Here is a 24,022-nt window from a genome sequence, read left to right as displayed (position 1 = left end):
AAGAATGCATTTGAATCAGTTCTAATGAGGTGGATGAAACTGGAGCCTATTATACAGAGTGAAGTAAGTCAGAAAGAAAAACACCAATACAGTATACTAATGCATATATATGGAATTTAGAAAGATGGTAACAATGACCCTATATATGAGACAGCAAGAGACACAGATGTAAAGAACAGACTTTTGGACTTTGTGGGAGAAGGTGAGGGTGGGATGATTTGAGAGAATAGCATCGAAACATGTATATTATCATATGTGAAATAAATCGCCAGTCCAGGTTTGATGCATAAAACAGGGTGCTCAGGGCTGGTGCACTGGGATGGCCCTGAGGGATGGGATGGGGAACACATGTACACCCATGGCTGACTCATGTCAATGTATGGCAAAAACCACTACAATATTGTAAAGTAATTAACCTCCAATTAAAATAAATAAATTAAAAAAAAACAAAGAAAAGTCAGCACAGCAAAAAATAACTAACCAAATAAATAAAATGCCCCTAAAAAATACTTATAACTACGTTGGGGATAATTCTGAAACAGATTTCTGTCGTAAACACAGGAATTCTTTCAAGAGGAGTAGTTGAAGGCTGATGTTACGTGGATACTAATATAACTGGATAATGATTAGAACCAAAATGTGTGCTTCAACTACAATGCGTCATCATTCTTAAGACATGTGGAAATAAAAGAAAACTTCATGAATGTTCACTTTCTTAAAATCACTTCTCATTATCTCCATTGTAATTACATTTAAAATATTAATACATACATTTTATTTAAATGTGTTTATCACATTACTGAGTTATAAATAAAGTGCTGCTTTAGGGAGGGGCCATATGTACACTGATGGCTGATTATATTGAGGTTTAACAGAAAACAACAAAATTCTTTAAAACAATTATCCTTCAATTAAAAAATAAAGTTTAAAAAAATGTCCCTCTTTATAGGGATGCTTTTATAAATGAAAGTAATTGGAAAAGTACTCACATTCATCAATTTCTCCTAAACTTACAGCAGCCTTTTGTGTTCTTGTTGTTACATTCACTGCCATATTAAATTCATTTACGTAGTTTGAGTCCTTCATTTTGTTAATTTTCCCCACGCACCAAGTGACTCTTCGTTTTTTTTTAGCCTAAAAAGAAAGAAATCAAAATTACCTCACATAGATTGGGGCTCATATACTGTAAAATGAACTAGTTTCCATTTTAAAAAACCATTGCCTTGGTGGAATTTTTACTAAGTTGAGTTGAGTATCTTAATAGTTTAAGGATATCCTGAGATTAGAAAACATACTCAAGCTTTTCAGATCAGTGTTTAACCCCTGGAAACTTTGATGAAACTATCATTTACACTATACGTTTTATTTGAAGGTTTATGTATAAGCTTTTCTGGAACATAACTGAAAGGAACTGGTTGATGTACAACTCTTCAAGTACTCTGGTGTAATGAGGGACAGCTGCTGCTGCCACCCCATAGCTATCAACAGCACTTTGGGGTATCCAGTTCCATTCCCTCAGTTATCTGGTCATCTGTCACCTTCCCTAGCTCCTTCTTCTTGGCTTTACAAATGCTCAAGCCTATTTATTTGCTTTTGATTTTTTAAAGAAACAAACTCTTGGCTCCTCACTTCTCTCTAGCTACCATTTTCTTTCAGTTTACACACTATCATCTTCCTCATCATTTTTCTACTTCTTTGTCTCTTCAGGATCATTTCTGTCTACTGCACTGCATCTCAAGATTAACTTCTGTTCCCAGAATACACTGCTCGCTTTCATACCTCTACATACACTATCTTTAGGTTTGAGACAGCCAGCCCTTTCCACAGTCTGCTCTGCAAAACCCAGCTGTATATAAATATTCTACTCCAATGACCTTCAGCTCAACACCATGCGCTATGCTATTTCAAACTCTTAGCACACTATGAACGTATGTCTCCAACCATCTCCTGATATCTCAGCAGAAAAGTTAAACCTATTTCACAGAGACAATATAAGCCTAAACTTACAAAAGCATTCCTTCTTCTGTCCTTGTTGAAATGAATAGATGTTTCTCCTTCTAAGGCCAGACTCTTCAACTGTATTCAAGATCCCATCCCTCTGGGCATCTCTACCCACAGCAAGGTGGCTTTTATTACCAACGCATAACTCAAACAGCTTTTGTAAATAAGCTTCTCATTTCTAAATCTGAAGCATCTTTGTCTTCAGCATCTGTAAGCAGAATGTGACACTACTTACCGCATTCACCTGATTTCCTTTCAATTCTAGAGCTCAACATGGGCTCCTTTAGGGATTCTTTTATTCTGCTTTTGCCTAAAAGTTGTTTCTTGGGGTTCTGTGTTTGACCCTTTGTTCTTTCCATTCTCAACATGCTCCAAGGGCAAGCTCATCCATTCCCAGGACTTTAAATTGGATCAGCTGTAATTAATACCCAAACTAACATGTCCATCTCAGACCTTTCACATTTCCAACTGCCTGCTGTCTTAAAATGGAGATGTTCTGAATCAAACATTGAGCAGCTCCACTACTCTTCATTCAGTGAATACACATACTACCAACTGCCCAGAAAGCCTAGTAATGCTTCCAAGTCATTCAGGATGCCTCTTTCTCTCCTTCCTTGCCTCTGTGTTCAAACAACCACAAAGTCCAGTTGAGTCTGCCTTCCAAATAGCTCTCCAGTTTATCCAATTTCTTCCATCTTCAGAACCACAATCCTTGTAGAGGCCAAATCAATCTGATGCACACAGCAATCACACCTTTCCAAAATGTAACTGCGATTACGTTCTATACAAGGCTTTTCCTTGTTTTTAGCAAAATTCAAAGTTCAAATCCCTTAACGTGGTTTACAATGCCCATGCCACCAGAAAGTCTAACATACTGTTGTCCCACAACTTCAAGCTTTTGTGTAAGTGTTTTTCTGAAATACTATTCCCTATACCTTCCACCGGGCTATTTTCTACTCATCACTCAGTCAAGAAATAGATCTTGAGTGTCTCTATACTTAGTGTGGTGATCTGTACATGACACCTATTAATAATATATATATATATTTAAAAAACCTATTTATTTCTGGTTATGTAGGGTCTTTGTTGTTGTGCAAGCTTTCCTTGAATTGCAGTGAGTGTGCTTCTCATTGCAGTGACTTCCCTTGTTGTGGAGCATGGGCTCGAGGCAGGCTGCAGTAGCTGCAGCTCCCGGGCTCTAGAGCACAAGCTCAATAGCTGTGGAGCACAGGCTTAGTTGCTCCGCAGCATTTGGGATCTTCCCAGAACAGGGATCAAAACTGTTTCCTGTGTTGGCAGGTGGATTCTTTACTACTGAGCCATCAGGAAAGCCCAGTAATATTCTTAGCAGTATACAATTAATGAGGATTTCTGAGTGTAAAGTATAGTGTTATGCACACACTGTATGTTACTTCACTTAATTCTCACAACAGTCCTATGAAGTAGGGACCAAGCTATTATATCACAGATAAGGAAACTGTAGCAAAGTGTATTTGAGAAATTGTCTAAGGTCAAGTGTTGGGAATTGCCAGAACTGGGATTCATACCCAGGGAGTTCAAACCCAAAGGCTATCCTCTTAAATTAAAAAAATCTGTCAGATAAACAAAACCCTAGCAAAAATAAAAAAACATACAAATTTGAAGTCAGAATTTTGATTACTATGTTGATCTACAGTCTAGATCAATTTCTTGATATTAACATTCTTGTTTCTTTAAACAGAAAATATTCCAATACACTTCAGACACCCGTGGTTTCCAATCAGCTAATTAATTATATTAGAATTTCTTAAGAAACATATTGCAAACAGATTCCTTGGCTAAACTGCAGACTGTAAACCACGAAAGATTCCAAATAGCCAAAACAATCTTGAGAAAGAAGGGCAAAGCTGGAGGCATCATGCTTCCTTATTTCAAACTATATTACAACGCTATAGCAATCAAAACAATATGTATGATAGTGCCACAAAAACAGACACATAAAAACAATGGAATAGAAGCCCAGAAATAAACCCTCACATATATGATCAATTAATTTACAACAAAGGAACCAGGAAGATAAAATAGGGAAAGGACAGTCTGCTCAGTAAGTGATGTTCGGAAAACTGGACAGCCATATGTAAAAGAACGAAACTGGACCACTATCTTACTTGCACGTAAGTAAGATACACTTATACTGCACCACTATATTTACACGTATCTAACAGATGATTTTCTCATATATAAAAATCAATTGAAACTGATTAAAGACTAGAATGTCAACACCTGAAACCATAAAACTCCTAGAAGAAAACTAAGGTAGTAAGCTTGAATCCTTGAATTAGTACTTCTACATCAGGGATCGGTAATTTTAATGAACTTCAAATATACGACAGGTTCTTGGTTTCTTGAATATAATGTATTGAAAGATGATAAATGAATAATTATGTAATAAATAAATAGGAATGTCCGGTTCTATTCTCTGTATACCACGTTTAAGCTGTCATCTTTTAAATTTTACCTTTAATTCTTGCTGTGATGCTAGGGAAGAAGATGTCACCAGCATCCGTGTTAGGTTTTGAATTTTCTCAATTTGGACTTTTTGAAGTAGATCTTTTTCTTCCAAGAGTTGGGCCAGTTGGTCTTTTTCCATTGCCTGGGCTCGAGTCTCTAAAGAAACCTATAGAATGTAATAATGGATTATGTTAATAATATACGTAGCTATATTTTTTAAAACCTTCAAAGTAGCTTAAAAGAATAGAATAGATATTTGTATATGAACTAAGAGAATTTTAATTATATTGAAATAAAATATACTCTACATGCAGAACTCTAAGTACACAGTTACCATAATCAGTAATTTCTCAAACTAAAAATAAAGTAAAATATCCATTTCTTCTCATGTCATTATTCTATATGCTGTGTGTAAAATTATTACAATGCAGCTAAGGCAATTCTATTAACTGCTTAAAATATAAATAGAAGGCAGAGAGATCATAAAAGCAGAGACTTGAATACCTACAGCAAAAGAAGAGATGTTTTCATAAGATTACCACTTGTTATTTTAGAGCACTCCTAAAAATATCACCAGAATGCAAGATTTACACAAAATTGAGGGCCATAATAGTTAAAACAAACAAATTACAAGTGATTATCCTACTTTATTGAATTCCTATCCTGGGTTTGGAAGAAAAATTCAAGATAATGTGAAACTCTGTAAAGTAGTTTTAGGTAACTATACATGGTCTCTCTCTTTTTTAACCTAATTTCCTATGTATTTGTGATAATTTTTTAAAAAATCTCTGTCAACTTGGCCCATTTGAAAACATCACATTTTGCCCTTTGAAAATGAAAAACAAAACCTAAAATAATTTCAGGAAACCAAGTCTTTTAGTTTATAGTAAATTAAACTAAATTTTGCATGAGTTGATTTCTTCTTAGTTGAAAATTGTTTTAAATCTAGGTTGCAGAGCTGTTATTGATGGCTTCAGACTCTCTGGGCATTTAGGCAGATCTCAGTTCTAAATCTGTCTCTTCTCTTTACTGAAATACATGGTTCATACATACCTCCTCTAATTGCTTTTTAAGATCCATTATTTCTTTCCTATATCTTTTTAGGAGAGCTTCATCACTTGATACCTCATTAACATAAGGAGTATTTTTCATATATTTGGCAGTGCTGGCAAACTGGGGAAAAATGCAAAAGTGTTATGCACTCAACACATACACAAATTAGTAATACTTGGTTTTCTTGTAATTAAGATTTGTAAAAAAAAAAAAAAAGAAAAAAAATCAGTACTCTTCCCAGGTAGTTTAATACTTTTGAATACAGAGAGCATTCTATGTCCCCATAACAAGGCCAGTAGTGCTCCCATCAAAAGCCCTTCTCCTTCCTTTGAACTCTATCCTCCTTACTAACCACTTAAGCATTAATCGAGCTGGACAGGGAACAACAGACTGGTTCCAAATAGGAAAAGGAGTCCGTCAAGGCTGTATATTGTCACCCTGCTTATTTAACTTCTATGCAGAGTACATCATGAGAAACGCTGGACTGGAAGAAACAAGCTGGAATCAAGATTGCCGGGAGAAATATCAATAACCTCAGATATGCAGATGACACCACCGTTATGGCAGAAAGTGAAGAGGAGCTAAAAAGCCTCTTGATGAAAGTGAAAGAGGAGAGCGAAAAAGTTGGCTTAAAGCTCAACATTCAGAAAACGAAGATCATGGCATCTGGTCCCATCACTTCATGGGAAATAGATGGGGAACCAGTAGCAACAGTGTCAGACTTTATTTTTTGGGGCTCCAAAATCACTGCAGATGGTGACTGCAGCCATGAAATTAAAAGACACTTACTCCTTGGAAGAAAAGTTATGACCAACCTAGATAGCATATTGAAAAGCAGAGACATTACTTTGCCGACTAAGGTCCGTCTAGTCAAGGCTATGGCTTTTCCAGTAGTCATGTATGGATGTGAGAGTTGGACCGTGAAGAAAGCTGAGCACCGAAGAATTGATGCTTTGAGCTGTTGTGTTGGAGAAGACTCTTGAGAGTCCCTTGGACTGCAAGGAGATCCAACCAGTCCATTCTGAAGGAGATCAATCCTGGGATTTCTTTGGAAGGAATGATGCTAAAGCTGAAACTCCAGTACTTAGGCCATCTCATGCGAAGAGTTGACTCATTGGAAAAGACTCTGATGCTGGGAGGGATTGGGGGCAGGAGGAGAAGGGGACGACCGAGGATGAGATGGCTGGATGGCATCACGGACTCGATGGACATGAGTCTGAGTGAACTCCGTGAGATGGTGATGGACAGGGAGGCCTGGTGTGCTGCAATTCATGGGGTCGCAAAGCGTTGGGCACGACTGAGCGACGGAACTGAACTAAGCATTAATCCAAGGCAATCACATTGGAAGACAGGTCTTGTCTTCCCTCTAAGACTATAAATTCTGTGAGGCCCATAACTCTGTTTTCTATCTTTTTTCTCTGACAGTACCTCGCTACTCAGTAGCTATTTAAACCAATGTTTCTTAGTGTATCAGAAGTAACTTTAAGTGGGTACATGAAGGTGTCCATTATATATGACACTGAATCCTTCATTGAGACAGCCATTCTATTGAAATTTAGTTCCCCCACCCCAACCCTCCTCCTTTTTTTCTTTGAACATAAAATGCAGGACCTAGGCTCAGTGCAAGGATAGGCAACAATTAGCTAGCAGGAGTTTTGGAAGTTTTGTTGTTGTTGTTATAAACACATACACGTTTTTTGAGTCACCTTCTATTTGTTGTAAGTGCTACTAGCTTTTCACTTATGAAACTGATATAAATTTTCCTTTCATAAGTGAGTTTGTAAAAATAAAAAATCAAGTCATTTCATTAAAATAGTGTTGAATGTGGCAGAAATTGTGGAGGTGGGATAATGGATTTTGGATTTTGGAAAAACACATCAATTTTATTTTATCAAGTATGTTATGTCAATTAAAAGACCTATACCTATTTTCAGTAGGTAATTTTTCCTTCTTAAAGATGATATCCCCTCATATTAATCTGAGATAAAAATCAAACTCACCTGGAGAGTACTAAGTGTTTCATCAAAAGACACTGGAGTAATTGTGCAGATGATACGTGTTTTTGCATTTCCTCCCAAGGAATTCTGGAGAATTCGTGTTAATTTGCTATCTCGATAATTTATGAAACCACTTAAAGAGAAATGAGTTTGGGAAGAAAAAGAGAAAGCTTTTATATAACAAAATTGATTGGTTTTTAATGGAGAACCTTAAAACAGCTACAGTTATAAAATTCTTCACAGGTTATATGGGGCAGATCGAAACTATTAACTAAAAAAAATATTTAAAATACAGAAAGTAAATTTAGTAGGACACTAAATGCCACAAATGCTCACAGAGTCATGAGAGCTTTTGAATATATGAAAGAAATAGGTACATATATTTTGAGTGTCACTAAGGGACTGGAGAAGGCAATGGCACCCCACTCCAGTACTCTTGCCTGGAAAATCCCATGGATGGAGGAGCCTGGTAGGCTACAGTCCATGGGGTCGCTAAGAGTCGGACACGACTGAGCGACTTCACTTTGACTTGTCACTTTCATGCATTGGAGAAGGAAATGGCAACCCACTCCAGTATTCTTGCCTGGAGAATCCCAGGGATGGGGAAGCCTGGTGGGCTGCCGTCTATGGGGTCGCACAGAGTCAGACACGACTGAAGCAATTTAGCAGTAGCAGCAGCAGCAAGGGATGCCCACATGGCATAGTGGTAAAGAATCTGCCTTTTCCAATGCAGAAGACTCAAGAGACGTGGGTCAATCCTTGGGTCAGGAAGATTCCCTGTAGTAGGAAATGGCAAACCATTCTAGTGTTCTTGCCTGAAAACTTCCATGGACAGAGGAGTCTGGCGGGTTACAGGGCATGGGGTTGCAAAGAGTTGGACATGACTGAGCAACCACTCACAAAACTATTAAAATTTTCGACTTAATTTAAACATAAGCATTAACAGATAAATGTACAGTGGGGTACACTTACCCAACTTGTCCATCGCTAAGTTTCTTGATCACTTGTCCCAAAATAAATAAACTTCGATTTATATTACAGCCTTCCTTGAGTCGTAAACCTGTATTTATTACACAAATATAAATACTAATATTGAGCCCTGCATTCGATGATGAACTTATTTATCAGCAAATTATGAGAGAAAGTAGAAATTAGAAAGTTGAAGTCTCTGTTTTGGACTAGATCTGAGTCTAACTTTAATATCACTGATGGAGGCGGTCTCTCCCTACCCTCCCGCCTATTAGATGAATCAGAAAGGTTATCATCTGAGAGAGACAGCACAACAAAAAAGATGAATAAAAAAAGAACAAGAGGGAGGAATAGTCCGTTTCCTAAAAGATCCCCTCTAATTACTCCATTTGAATCTAGTTTTTTTAGAACTTCAAATACAGACTACTACAGACTTGAAACCAAATTTGTTCCTATATGGACTTTAATTTTTAAAAATCTTTAATTTTAAAACTAAATAGGCACACATGACTCTAACATTAAAAAAAGAACAAATACTCTGAAAAAGCTCTCTTCCAGTTTTATGCCCCAACCAGGACAGGTTTCCTATCCCCTCTACCAGGAAACCATGTTTATTATTTATCTTCTGGAGATTTTTAGAAATACAAGTTCATATACACTCATTTCTCCCTTTAATTTTCAGACAAATAGTAGCATACTATATACACTATTTTGCCCTTTGCTTTTTTTCACTTGGTAGTATATATGCATCAGATTAGTAAACACTGGTCTTTTTCATTCTTTTTCATAACATAGAATTTCACTGTATGGATGTATCAGAAATTACTTACCTAGAACCCTGTTGAGGGATATGTAGGATTCCAATCTACTATGTACCCAAAAAATAATGCATCAAATAACTCTGAATAGCTGTTATTTCACAGGGGCATTATTTAGCTGCTGCTATAATACTGTTATTTAATAAGCCAACTTGAAACAACAGTACATACTTCCTGTTCATAGGACTGATTTGGTGGATATGGGCCATGCTCAGCTGGGTAACTTTATGTCAGGCTGCAGGAAATTAACACAGAGGGAGGCTTGACATCTTTATGAATTTGCACCTTTCCATCTAAGTGTGCGTTTCCATTTGTTTATGTATTAATATTTGGTTATGTCCTTTAGGTCTGCTTTGAAGTTTTCTTTTTTTGGCCCTGTCCAATTTTTGTTGAGTTTCTTCTGAGGTATTACATCTTCTAACCTATTATTGTATATTGCATGTTTCTCTACAGTGAATATTGTAGCTGGTTGTCTTTAAGAATGATTAATGTCTGCATATTAATTGTGTGCCCCATGACCTTTCTGAATTTTCTTACTGATTATGAAAATTTAGGTGGTTTTCATGGTACTCTCATAAGCTCTTCAGCTATGCAATTCTAGAAACTGCATAGTTTTGGCTTTTTAAAAAATTGATGGTCCAGTAGCCCAAGGACTTCCCTGGTGGCTCAGTTGGGAAAGAATTTGCCTTCGGTGAGAGACCTGGGTTCAATCCCTGGCCCAGGGACAATTTCCTGGAGAAGGGAATAGCAACCCACTCCAGTATTCCTGCCTGGAGAATTCCACGAACAAAGGAGTCTAGTGGGTCACATGGGGACCCACAGTCCCTGAGGTTGCAAAAAGCTGGACATGACTCAGCAACTAACACACACATAGTATCCCAAATGAGATAATTAGTCAGATATAGAAGCTACTTTTTACACTGAGGACTTTTATCACAATATTATTATTGTCATTACTTTATTAGCTTCTAAAATGCATGGCAGCACTTTTATTCCGTGGAAGAATTGGAAGACACTCAAGTCAACGTTGTATTTCATGAGTTTTCCTTACCTTCAGCACCTGTTTGGGCAGCCCGTTCACTGCCTGCAAGATCGACCAAATTCTGTAAGACAGATGGAAATAAACCTTTAGAAAGTATAACTTGAGATAAAATCCAAACTACTGAAAGGACATTTTAAACACACAGTTTACTTGAACACTCCATCTGTAACCTCATCTCTCACCCGACCGTTTAGGCTTTCCCTTGTCACACCAATCCGTAACGTTTGCTCCTTCTTTGTAATGTAACGTATCCTCCATAATGCTGCCAGAACAGGCTTTCTATTTCCTACACGAAGTTCAGAACTTCGTGATTCTTTGCAATCTGGCACTTGTGCTGCTTCAGCCTTGTATCTATTCGTTACTTACGCCTAACTCAAGCGGAACTACTCACTACACCCTGAACCCCTCACATACTTCTACACTTCCAAGTGCCACCCTATGCCATTCTCTGTTACTTCTAAAGTTCTTTATTCAGGATCCAAGGCAAATGTTACCTGCTCAGTGTAGCTTTGCTGATTTTATCCTTCCTCCTCCCATTCCTTGAACGAGCTGTTCTTTTAAAATGTGCACCCAGAGGTCATTATAGGTATGACTTATTCTTACAACATTTACTGTGTAGAGCTAGTTATGTGTTTTTACTATATTGCAGCATCTTTAAAAGCACAAAACTCTCTTTCATTTCACAGATATTACTGAAAAAAGTGACTGTCATGCTTCAGGTAGTATGTTAGGTGCTAGGGATACGTCAGTAAACGAAACAAGCAAGGTCCCTGTCCTCATAGAGCTTATATTGTCTATGGAGTGTATGAGAGGAGGAAATGGATGAAGAGACAGAAAAAGACAAACAAATGAGAAATAGAATATGGTAAGTGTAATACAGATAATTTAAATAGTCCTGGAAGAAGGAAGAAGGGACACAGGAGGTTCTCTGATTGGTAGGGGAAGGCTTCCCCATTAAGCTAAGGTCTGAAATGACAGAGGGAGGAAGCCATGCAAGACCAAGAGAAACACAGTCCAAATTAAAAGAATAGCGAGTATGTCCAGTCACAAAACGGAAATGAGCTTGGTATGTTCATAAAATAGAAAAGGCAGCATGGCAGAGCTGGTGAAGTGGAGATGGGACAATACAGTGTAAGAGAAGGAGACAGGAGTCAGATTACTCAGGGCTCTGTAAACAAGGATAAGGACTCTGGATTTTCCAAATGCAATGGAAAGCCGAGACGGGACTTCAAGCAGAAGAGTGACATACCTTGATTTAACTTTCTGAAGGATCACCTGTGGCCCCCCTAGATGGAAAATGAGCTGGAGAGGGGCAAAAGTGGCAGTGGGAGCCCAGTCAGGAGGCTGGGGCAGGAATCTAAGCGAGAGATGATGGTGGCTTGGGCGAGGGAGGCGGTAGTGAAGACAGCAAGTAGCAGAGGGATGTCGTCTTCTTTTTTTTTTTTTAATTTGAGAGCCCAGTAAATATTCTTAATGTATTAAAAGAAAGTGGAGATTTAAATTACTTCTTTCTTTGGGGAGTGGGCAGATAATTATGTACTCTTGTTTTACAGTCCTGTCTCAGATATGTACTGTTTTCACTAAAATACTCAAAGAAATCTAACTGCTGTTATATAGCATCTACTACAAATGACCTAGGTAGAGGCATAATAAAGGGGCAAAGTGGTAAGGAAAGCAGCACGAATTAAGATATAAGTACTACTGGTAAAAGGAATGTTCACTATGATAGTAATAAAGTAATTTGGCTTTAGACCCACTGAAGCTTGAGATTTAACAGCGGGACAGTCTTTATGGAGAGACATGATTTAGAACTCAGAGACTTCAGAAACAATAATTATTTGACCATCATCACCACAGAAATGGTAACAATGCCTAAGGGCAAACAAGGGAAGAAAGGCTACAGAACACTCTTGTGCTTTGATTAGGAGGGTAGGAGGAAAGAAACCCCCAAAATAAAGGACCTGGGCTGAGAGCACTTGGATGTTATTATTTAGGAAGGCCAGGAGACACTTAAAAAAGACAAAAAACAAAACAAAAAATCATCTTTAAAGAGCCAGAAAATCACTGGGGAAGTATTCTTTCCAATAAGATACTTAAGAGTAAGTGGCAAATCTGAATGTTGGGTTAGATAGTATGTATGGTCCCTAGATGACAGATCATCAAAAAATATGAGAAAAGACACCAAATGGATCACTGAGTATGTCAAGACTAGTAAAGCTAAATTATATTAAAAGTTAAAATTGTAGTGATATATCATAGGCCAGCTTTGGACGACAAAACAGAAGTTAGGTTTGTTGTTGTTAAAAGACCAGTCTATTAAAATAAATGCTATACTTATATGGTAAAATAACTAAGGTGAACTGCAATTAGATATTTAAATGAGTTTTCAAAATCTGAAAGTAAACATACTATAGATTTATTATTTTTCCCCTGAAATTTTCAAATCAAATGCAGTAATCTTAAATCATATCCTACATCAAACTAAAGAATTCAGGCCTTGAAGACAGGGAACAAAACAATAATGGTAAGGAAGGAATAGAAAGGAAGCACACACAAAAAAAAGAAGAAAAATGATATAGTTCAGCAAGAAGGAATGTTTGCATAATGCTTACATTCACTTACCAACAGACAGGTACTGAATGTAAATGAGAGTAATATGATTTATTTGTTCTAACTATCTCACCCAGGTTTTCATTCATCTCACAAGTCTCAGTTGCACTGGTGGAGGCCAAGAAACAAAATCCCAAAATCACGAACACACAAAACCCCATCGAATCCCCAGATTACATTACCTCTTAAGTGTGCATAGAACTAGCCCGTTCTCCATTACCGGTTAGGGAAAGCCCCACTCCCACAGTTCTTACACCTAAAGCTTAGGGAGTGGCAGCATAAGATCACAGGAAGTAAGATCCTCTGACCTCTTCCTGCATTTCTGCTAGAAATTTCATGCTATTGGTGAGACTAAACTACCAATTTATAGATGCTTTTGCCAAATTAGTCAATAGTTCTTATGAAACCAAACCTTCAGCAGCTAAATTAAATTTTGCTTTGGCTCATATAGTACATTAATCACGGTTCCTCAATACTCACCAAATGGGACACTTTGACAGATCCTTCAAAATTAGAAGGTTCACCTTTCTCTCTGCTTTCCAAAATCTAGAAAGAAAAGGCAACTTATAGAAAAATTAGTGTATTCTTAATTGGAAAGAGAAAATATAGAGAGAATTACCTACCATCCTAAAAATGGTATGAGAACGACTACTTCGCTGATTCATTTTTGTAATTCCATAATGCCTGTTCTCTGTAAGAGAGTCACATTTCAGCTGTGTGTATTAAAATCCAAAGAAGAACACTAACTTGTATTTTAGATGAAAAGTGAAAAGTGTGATTTAAAGCCTGAAAATATTCAATTAAATAGTTTCTATAAGTGTTTTAAGAAATATAGTACAAAGTCTTACTTTCTCCCTTAGTGATCCACTTCAAAGCCATTTCTGATGTATAAACAACTTCTTCTGTGAGGTCAGCCACGTACACGTTCCTCTGAAACAAGTTTAATTACAGTAAAAGTAGGGAAATATAACTCACTTAAAAGTTCGCATTTCAAAAAGAAAGTACAAACGATCACAGAGTTCATTTGTGGATGTTATGTGGAAAATGGGGATTTTTATTCTGTAAGAAAATAATAAGTATACTTCCAATATTTACAATGTATTTCCTATGCCAAAGTATACCAAATTTTAACCTGATAGTTCCACCTTGCTCTTTTAAAGCACTTACACCAAAATACTGTAACTGTCAATATTTAAAAACTATACATATTACTTAAGAGATAATCTCTGCAAGTGTCTAAGAAAGAAAATAAAAAACAAACCATAGTAACAGGATTTACTTTAAAGTATACAGAAATGAAAGGCAAATGTTCAAGAAAAAATAATCCCAATCAGTATACCTAATTTTTGAGCCACCCTGTTAACTCTGTTACTCACATTGAAGTCTTCCCGAATTATCAAAGGCTTCATTTTTTGAGTGTCACAAAGTAAGTCTGTAATGGTATCATTGTATATCTCCATATAAGACACACGTAAGAGAAATTCCCTATCAGGAAACTAGAAGAAAAAGATAATGTGATGACTTCAGAGATCATCCAGTTATGAAAACCCAATAATGAATGCTAACATGCTAATATTAAATATTAAAATATTCTTTAAGAAAACACATTTACAGAATTTTAATTTATTTTTTAGTTGATGTGTGGTTGACCCATTCCACTATGTTAGTTCCTGATACATAACATGGTGGGTCACTATTTCCATACATTTCCAAATGATCACAGAAGTCTAATTGCCATGTGTCACCATACAAAGATGCTACAATATTACTGACTATATTCCCCACGCTGCACATTTCATCTGCGTGACTCATTGGTTTTCTAACGGAAAGTTTGTGCTCCTTAATCTCCCTCACCCTATTTCTCATTCCTCCAACTTCCGTTCCCTCTGACAATCACCTGTTTGTTCTATTATCTATGAGTCTGTTTCTGTTTGTTCATTTTTTATTTTTTAGATTCTACATAGAGGTGAAGTCTTGTATTTGTCTTTCAAGAAATTATCTTTATAAAACAAAAAAAAAACAAAAAAAAATTCTCCCTGTGTTTCTATACTGACAATAATAAACAACAACAAAATACACAGTTTCAGTAATAACCAATAGTATCATAGAATTGTAACAGGAAAGTACCCCATTCAACTCTCCTACCTCAAAATAAAACTCAACCTGTATATATTCAAGAAATTGACAATCATTAAAATAATGATGAAAAAGTAATTTAAATCAACTCTTAACTAATTAGGTTGCCTATTCTGGCCTTCTGGTCTCCTTGTCTTTTAACCTAGTCTACTTTTTACTGCTCCTTAATAATCACTGGTAGCTAAACAAAGGCAATAAGGACCCAACTGTGATGAGGTTTTCCTGTCCTTAATGCCCACGGTTTGGTGGGAGTACTGCTTCATGATTTAAGGGAAAGAACAAAAAAAATTAAAGTTTCTTAAGTAAGTTCATGGGAAAAGAAAATGAATCTATGCTATGGCTTCCTTCTCTCCCCCTGGATAATTAAGAGATAACTATAAATCTACTTCCTTTCATCATTACAAGAGAACAGTAAGACTGCTATCCTATCATCACTATTTTTACCTGCATGCACTAGAAACTTAGCTAAGTTATTTACCTTCTTAATTTTCTGGAAAATGTCATGAATTGCCCTGGGTATTACTCCCAAATACTCTTGTGAACCCATCATAGTATACGTTTTTCCTGAAGCAGTCTGCCCGTAGGCAAATATAGTACCTGCAAAAACAAAACAAATACATGCAGAGATTACAATGAATCTACAGTGTAGAAAATGATCGGTACCTGCTAAACAGACACCAAAGACTGCAATGTTTCTGCAGTGAATACACACCATTGTAGCCTTGAATGGCAGAATCTATGATTGGTACTGCAATTTCTTCATACACATTTTTAGTAGTTTCATTACTATGAAAGACACGATCTACAAAACAAAACATGTTTAAGTTAAACCAAACAAATTGACTGTATTTTCATTCTGAATTAGTAGTTGCCCAAAGAAATAAAATTGTCAGGATATGGTATGACAGAATATTTAAGGTACAATATTTTCTTCAACTCATTGGTCCTATGGAAATACTCTCTTTAGGCAAAATGTGTTGGTCCTCACACAAAAAAAACACAAGTCTATTATCCTATGTGCTTTATGGTGGCTGGATCTGAATATAGGGGTCTGGAATCAAGACTGCAAATCCTGATTCTGCCACTTACAGGCTGTGTGAATTTGGGCAAGTGGTTGATGTCTCCATGCCTCAGTTCCCTAAACTGTAAAATGGACATATAATATCTTCTTCATAGAATTACTGTGAACATATGTTAACACTTAGGAAATGCAGACTGTTACTATTCTTTGAGAAATTCTAATGTTTCCAACATACTTAGCAAGAAAGTCTAGCTCAAATGAAACCAAGAAATGCAGGTATCTGGAAGAAAAGAACTGACCAAAGCTGAAGTGTTATGGGGAATGATCAATGAGCTGGCTGCTGAAGGCTGGTGTTTAGGGTGGTTATTTACACTGATGAATTCACAAGTCCAGGATGTGGTTCTCTGCTTTTGTTAGCACATTAAAAATAGACCACTCTTTTAGTGGTGGCCTCACCTTGAAAAGCTCGAAAGAAATGGATTTGTAAATCAGGAGGGAAAATTACTGACCTTCAATCAACAGTTCAGTGATTACACTCCTTGCACGGTGACCGCACATCTGCCCTATTGGCAGAACAATGTGGAAAACCTAAGTGCCATCTGAAGCCTGCTTAAGGGTCATTATCTCAGAGCAAGGAGAAATGGCAGATGATTCAAACCTTAATGTCATGTGGTTCAGATAGGTGGATGAGTCCAAGTTTTTTATGGGCATATATGGCTACTGAGAATCTGTGGTACTTAGGTTTTTTAATCTCTAGCAGAGACTCACGGACTTAGAAAATGAACTTATGGTTGCCAGGGGGGAGGGAGAGTTAGGGACTTTGGGAAGGTCATGTACACACTGTTACATTTAAAATAGATAACCAACAAGGACCTACTGTATTGCACAAGGAAGTCTGCTCAATGTTATGTGCCAGACTGGACGGAATGGGGATTTGGGGGAGAATGGATACATCTATATCCATGGCTGAGTTATTTCACTGTTTACCTGAAACTACCACAACGTTGTTAATTGGCTATATCCCAACACAAAATAAAAAGTTTGAAAAAAAAAGTCATGTTAATACCATCAGACATTTCTTTACCAGAACTCATTTTCTCTTCCACACATCTCTGTGGCTTTCTAGTTTCACACTAATTTGACAACTTAACCATGCTTACTCCTGAGGTTGTTCAGAGGATGTCACCATCGCTCTATGGAGCCTAAGTGGGAGCATGGCAGTATCGCTAGAATACAGATCTGGAGCCTTCCTCTCTTATTTGCTGGCTATGTGACTCCACGCCACTTTGCTTCAGTTCCTCAGTAAAACAGGAAGGCACCAAATATACAGGCTTGTTAGGAGGATTACATGAGTGAATATATAGGAAGTGCTTAGCACAGTGCCTGGCACTGTGGCACTGGTATATAGTTGTCAGCACTATATACATGCTAAATTAATGTACAAATCAGTTAATCATCAGAGCCTGGAAGTCCCTGTTCTAGCTAGCTCTCACTCATCCTGCAGGTCCTGGTGTAAATGGTACCATTCCAGACACCAAGTTTAGTTAGATTTCCACAAAAGCTTATGTCAGCATAAGTGAAAGTACTTGTTTAAAGCCTTTCTTTCCATTATATAAGCTCCACAAGAGCAGAGGTAGGTTCCTGCTGTATTCTAGCAGACAAAGATGCAATATCTTCACTATTTATTCTTTACAGAGTTTTGAAAATAGCTGAAAAACAAACAAAAAAACCAAAACAACAGAAACAAATTGGAAGATCTTAAAGATGACTTGACACTAAGCAAAATATTTTGGGTTTATAGAATTTCAAGCCACAAGTACTCTCATGAGTAAGAGGAAGAATGTTAGTTTCAGTCATAAGTTACTGTGACTACAGTAATAGTATATGTGTTTAATTTTTTAATTCCTTTTTCTTTTTTACTACTACTGTATTTAAGCATAAATTTATTAGCTTATAAATGATGGGTGAACAATTTTTCAAAGTTTCCATTGAAGCAGTTTATTGAAGGCTTGGTTTGATCTTTAGTGACAAATCCAGTGTTATTCATAAGGCTTTTTTACTCATAATAGAAAAAGGATACCAGGTTAACTTTTGACGCTATTATGAACTTACCAAAATTGAAGGATTTACTCCCATCAACTTGAAAAACTGTATTATTGTCAGTTTTCCAGTAAACTTGAGTATCTTTGTCAGGCGCTTCTTCTCTAAAAGAATAAAAACACTGCATTTTAGAATAACTGGTCACAGAAGCTGTGTTATATGAGAGACGGTAAAAAGACTTCATCTTCTGATAAATATTTTAAAAGATTGTAATGACTTATACCATAAATAAGATAAATGTGGAAAATCTACCTTTGAGGGGGCAACACTTTTAAATGGGGCTTCAGTGACCTCCTGCACTTTCATGGGAATTTCCTTGTGAAACTCTTCACTTCCACCTTCCTATGGAGTAGTGGCAGTTGATACGTCTCTCTCTCTTAAAACATTTAAAAACCATCTGAAATCTTTAATTTGGTACATGATACCTCTATCACTATAATTTTTCTCTTCAATCTCATCTTCCTCTAAATTCTGTATACACCTTAACTCCCAGAGGAATCAACTACCTGAAGTTCACTCCCAAAATTAGATTCAACCTTTCTCTGCCTGGAATATCCTGACTGAGGTTTCCACTAAGTACCTTAACTATTCTTTCATTCATGATTCAGGTGTTCCCTGACACTGCCCTGTTCCTCTTCTACAGTCAACTCACTAAAGGACTAATGACTTCGCTAGCAAACATTCTTTAACTGTATATCATAACATCTGTCACGATATATTATAATGGTTTCTTTATGCAGCTGTCTTCTAATGCATCAATAAGCTTATTAAAAACAGGAAATTCCTCATCTTGATATTCTCATTTATTAAGCACTCGTAAGATTTAACAAATGTTTCTCAGAGACAAAACTGTGTTAGCATTCTGGGGCGAGGACCCAAGACTGGCATAGCAAACAGACTTTCCTTGCTTCCCCTTCCTGCTTTTTCTCTAAAGCATTTATTACTCGAGTATCACCACCTAATATTCTATATCTTTTATCTATTTTCTGTTGTGAGATCCACTGGGCAACGATGGTAGCGACTGTTTTAATACAGTACACCGTACTAAAAAAATCAATATTGATGAATACTGTTCATTCAACATTCTGAATGCGGAATTCAGTTATTGATTAAAGTACCGAATACAAGGCAACAAAAACTGATTCATTTTCGCTCTTAAGGAGTATACAGTAAAGGGGAAGCGAGAGTCAGTTAAACGTAAAATTTAACTGCACTGTGATGAGCGCAGTAGGATCTTTCCGATTTCGACCTTCCTGGTGGGGATCGCAGATGGGGCGATGGCAGTGCAGCGCAGGGAGTAAGGTCTTTAACGTCGGTGAGCCTGGATTACAGATATAAGAGAATTCCACAGCTGAAAAGGATCCTCTAGATCCTCGATCCTGCCCCGTCCCATTACAGATAGGAAACCGAGGCACAAAGCGGGTAAGTGGCCGACTTTCTAGGCAGCTGGGCACAAGAGGAGCGAGGACTCATTCCTCCGGTTCATGCCGGCGCCGGAGTCCGCAGTGGGGACCTGGGCTCGGTCTGGCCTACCTACCTGTTATTGAGCGGCCGAACCCGCACGCAGACGGCTACGGCTCCTTCCTCCGCCATCCTGCCCGGTTGGATCCCAGGGAATACGTCAGAAACCTCCACGGCCGGCGCTTCAGAGCGTACGGGCCACCCCGCCTTTAAATTTAAAATTTCCCAAACGCCGCGTCTGATTGAGTCGCGGTCTCGTGACGTCACGGTCCGTTCCATCTGTGTCGCGGCGCGGGGGACGCCAGGCCGGCGGCAAGTCCAAGGATAATGGGTTGGAAGGTTCGGGCCGCAAAGACCGCGATTCACCGGGTAATAGCGGAAATAACTAGTATTTGCTAAATGCCGTTGAAGTGCTGGCAGCCTTATAGAAACGCCTTCTTTCGCCCCACCCTTAAAGTGTTTGAAATCTGGAAAAACACAAAGCCGAAAATTTTTTTTATTAATAAAAGGGAATTAGGAACGTTAAAGAACTACATTAACAGTTGTTTAAAAAAAAAAAAACAGGAAAAAAAAATTGAAACAAAGGAAGTACCTCAGATGACAAGAGTTGAAAGTTACTGCCCAGCCCAGAAACAAAACTGGTGCTCCTTCGAAAACTCTTGGGTTTTAGATTGTTCATTTTCCGCTTGCTTACACTGCCTTTTTCCTATTGGCTGTGAGTTCCTAATAGGCTGACCTGGGAAAAGAGTTACTGAAGACTGGTAGTTAGGTGAAACTTTTATTAGCAGAAATTTGTTGTTTCATCGCTCAGTCGTGTCGGACTCTGCGACCCCATGGACTGCAGCACACCAGGCTTCCCTGTCCTTCACTATTTCCCAGAGCTTTCTCAAACTCTTGTCCATTGAGTCAGTGATGCCGTCCAACCATCTCGTCCTCTGTTATCCCCTTCTCGTTCTCAATCTTTCCCAGCATCAGGGAAGCAGAAATAGAAATCTAGATAATTGTTTTTCAGAAATAGCGCTTGCTTTTTCAGAACTCTGTATAAAATAACAACTTTCTCGTCTATTCTGCTTCTTTTAAAATATTTCTCATAACTTTCAGATATAATTAGTATGTATTCATTTTTGTCTATATTATGTTTCTTCCCACCAAAGTGTTAACTCTGTGAGGTTAGCAACTTTGTTTTTATTTACTCCTTATACCCTGCACCTGGAAAGATGCTTGGAGTTTAGTAAACATTCAATTAAAAATTGCCTATTCAATTACTCAATAATTTTGACATAATTTTTGGAAAGGTACACTTATTTCCTTTGGAGGGGAGGACTAAGAAAATAAATCTACCTTTAATATATAGTATTTCATAATTATTAATATCTTAGTGAATATTGTTTTCTCCCAAATTTAAGAAATTTGTAGATTAAAAAGCTATAAATAAAATAGTCTACTCTTTTATAGGCTAATCAATATTGTTTTGATTAACCAAATGTGAGCTGGTATAGACTACTTTTCTCACAGCTGAACTGTGAAAATGCTGGATGTTGTCTGATAAGATAATACAGAGATAAAGAAACTATGTTTTAATTTAAGTGGTTAGGGAGGGCAAAGGGATTTGTTAAAGATAAACAAATTAAAGATAAGCAGAGGCATATTAAAAATTGTTAGGCTTTATTTGAGCAAAATTGATTTGAATCGGGCAGTATCCAGTCTACTAGATAGAAAGGAGCTCCAAGGACCAGTATAATTGGAAGACTTTTATAGGCGGAATGGGGCGAGGAACTTATACAGGTCAAAAAACTGGGCTGGTAATTGAAAAGTTACTTTTCTTTAGGGAATGACTGGGGCCTATCAGTCAGATTGCTTAACTGGTGCCATTTAGGCAATTCCTGATTGACTAGCTTACAACTCCATTTCTGGGTGAGCTAAAACAGTAATTAAGTTAAATCTCTGTTGATAAGGGACTTGGCATATGCAACTCTTTTGTTTTTAAAAGATTAAAGAACTTGTCTGAAATTAAGGAGCTTCTGGAGAGAGAGGCTTAAAATTTGGATGCATACCACTTCTCTTAAGGGTAATCAAAATTTTTATTGATTAACTTTTTTGTCATATAACTATTTTGTTACATGAAAGATCAATACATGCATGTGATGAAAAAATTTAAATACTAGTATTGCAGGGAAAAGCCAATTCTGACTCCATGTTGAAAGTAATTTTTTTAATTGGAGACCAAGTAAAATTGTTTTACAATATTGTTGGTTTCTGCCATATATCAACATGAATCAGCCATAGATATACATATGTCCTGGCCCTCTTGACCCACCTCTCACCCCCTACCCCTACCCCATTCCACCCCTCTAGGTTGTCTCAGAGGACTGAGTTTGAGCTCTCTGCTTCATACAGTAAATTTCCACTGGCTGTCTATTAATAATTTTACATATGGAACTTTTCTTTGGCTTGATTTTTGCTGCCTTTGTTATACATACATGCTTAATAGCCTGCCTCAGAGAATCCTCCTCCTCTGCCTGCCTGTTAAACTAAAGTGCAGTTGTTCAGAACCATGTTCACCTGTAGATAGCAGAAAGGAAGAAATTAACACATACCCAATTTAACTCAGATGACCGTTATATCTACTACTGTGGGCAAGAATCCCTTAGAAGAAATGGAGTCGCCATCACAGTCAACAAAAGAGTCCGAAATGCAGTACTCGGATGCAATCTCAAAAATGACAGAATTATCTCAGTTCATTTCCAAGGCAAACCATTCAATATCACAGTTATCCAAGTCTATGCTGTGACCAATAATACTGAAGAAGGTGAAGTTGAATGGTTCTGTGAAAACCTACAAGACCTTCTAGAACTAACACCCAAAAAGATGTCCTTTTCATTATAGGGGACTGGAATGCAAAAGTAGGAAGCCAAGAGATACCTGGAGTAACAGGCAAATTTGGCCTTGAAGTACAGAATGAAGCAGGGCAAAGGCTAACAGAGTTTTGTCAAGAGAACTGGTCATAGCAAACACCCTCTTCCAACAACACAAGAGAAGACTCTACACATGGACATCACCAGATGGTCAACACCAAAATCAGATTGATTATATTCTTTGCAGCCAAAGATGGAGAAGCTCTATATAGTCAGCAAAAACAAGACTGGGAGCTGACTGTGGCTCAGATCATGAACTCCTTATTGCCAAATTTAGACTTAAATTGAAGAAAGTAGGGAAAACCACTAGACCATTCAGGTATGACCTAAATCAAATCCCTACGATTATACAGTGGAAGTGAGAAATACATTCAAGGGATTAGATCTGATAGACAGACTGCCTGAAGAATTATGGATGGAGGTTCATGACATTGTACAGGAGGCAGGGATCAACTGTCCCCAAGAAAAAGAAATGTAAAAAGGCAAAATGGTTGTTTGAGGCGGCCTTATAAATAGCTGTGGAAAGAAGAAAGCAAAAAGCAAAGGAGAAAAGGAAAGATATATCAATTTGAATGCACAGTTCCAAAGAATAGCAAGGAGAGATAAGAAAGCCTTCCTCAGCGATCAATGCAAAGAAATAGAGGCAAACAACACAATGGGAAAGACTAGAGATCTCTTCAAGAAAATCAGAGATACCAAGGGAACATTTCATGCAAAGATGGGCAGAATAAAGGACAGAAATAGTATGGACCTAACAGAAGCAGAAGATATTAAGACGAGGTGGCAAGAATACACAGAACAGCTATGCGAAAAAGATCTTCATGACACAGATAACCATGATGATGTGATCACTCACCTAGAGCCAGACATCTTGGAATGTGAAGTCAAGTGGGCCTTAGGAAGCATTACTATGAGCAAAGCTAGTGGAGGTGATGGAATTCCAGTTGAGCTATTTCAAATCCTAAAAGATGATGCTGTAAAAGCACTGCACTCAATATAACAGCAAATTTGGAAAACTCAGCAGTGGCCAGAGGATTGGAAAAGGTCAGTTTTCATTTAATTACAAAGAGAATCAAGCAAAAGAATGCTCAAACTACTGCACAATTGAACTCTTCTCACACGCGAGGAAAGTAATGCTCAAAATTCTCCAAGCCAGCCTTCAACAGTATGTGAACTATGAAATTCCAGATGTTCAAGCTGGATTTAGAAAAGGCAGAGGAACCAGAGATCAAATTGCCAACATCCGTGGGATCATTGAAAAGCAAGAGAGTTCCAGGAAAACATCTACATCTGCTTTATTGACTATGCCAAAGCCTTTGACTGTGTGGATCACAAAAAACTGCGGAAAATTCTGAAAGAGATGGGAATACCAGACCACATGACCTGCCTGCTGAGAAATCTGCATGCGG

At 37.5% G+C, this 24,022-nt stretch overlaps 1 protein-coding gene across 1 annotated transcript in view; it reads right to left on the bottom strand.

The window, feature by feature from the left end:
- CENPE (centromere protein E) overlaps positions 1-19,830 on the bottom strand; it is a 77,028-nt gene extending 57,198 nt beyond the window's left edge. Inside the window, 14 exon segments of the mRNA XM_052642002.1 lie at positions 990-1,134; positions 4,499-4,657; positions 5,545-5,664; positions 7,545-7,674; positions 8,514-8,601; positions 10,380-10,431; positions 13,461-13,526; positions 13,604-13,671; positions 13,829-13,910; positions 14,357-14,476; positions 15,595-15,713; positions 15,829-15,918; positions 18,250-18,341; positions 19,775-19,830. Coding sequence (XP_052497962.1) covers positions 990-1,134; positions 4,499-4,657; positions 5,545-5,664; positions 7,545-7,674; positions 8,514-8,601; positions 10,380-10,431; positions 13,461-13,526; positions 13,604-13,671; positions 13,829-13,910; positions 14,357-14,476; positions 15,595-15,713; positions 15,829-15,918; positions 18,250-18,341; positions 19,775-19,830 — 1,387 coding nt within the window.
- Between the last annotated feature and the right edge of the window lie 4,192 nt (positions 19,831-24,022).

Source organism: Budorcas taxicolor, chromosome 6 (assembly GCF_023091745.1).
Source record: "Budorcas taxicolor isolate Tak-1 chromosome 6, Takin1.1, whole genome shotgun sequence".
Classification (NCBI taxonomy): Eukaryota; Metazoa; Chordata; class Mammalia; order Artiodactyla; family Bovidae; genus Budorcas; species Budorcas taxicolor.
Note: the sequence above shows the minus strand (reverse complement) of the source record. Positions and strands in the feature narration are given on the sequence as shown.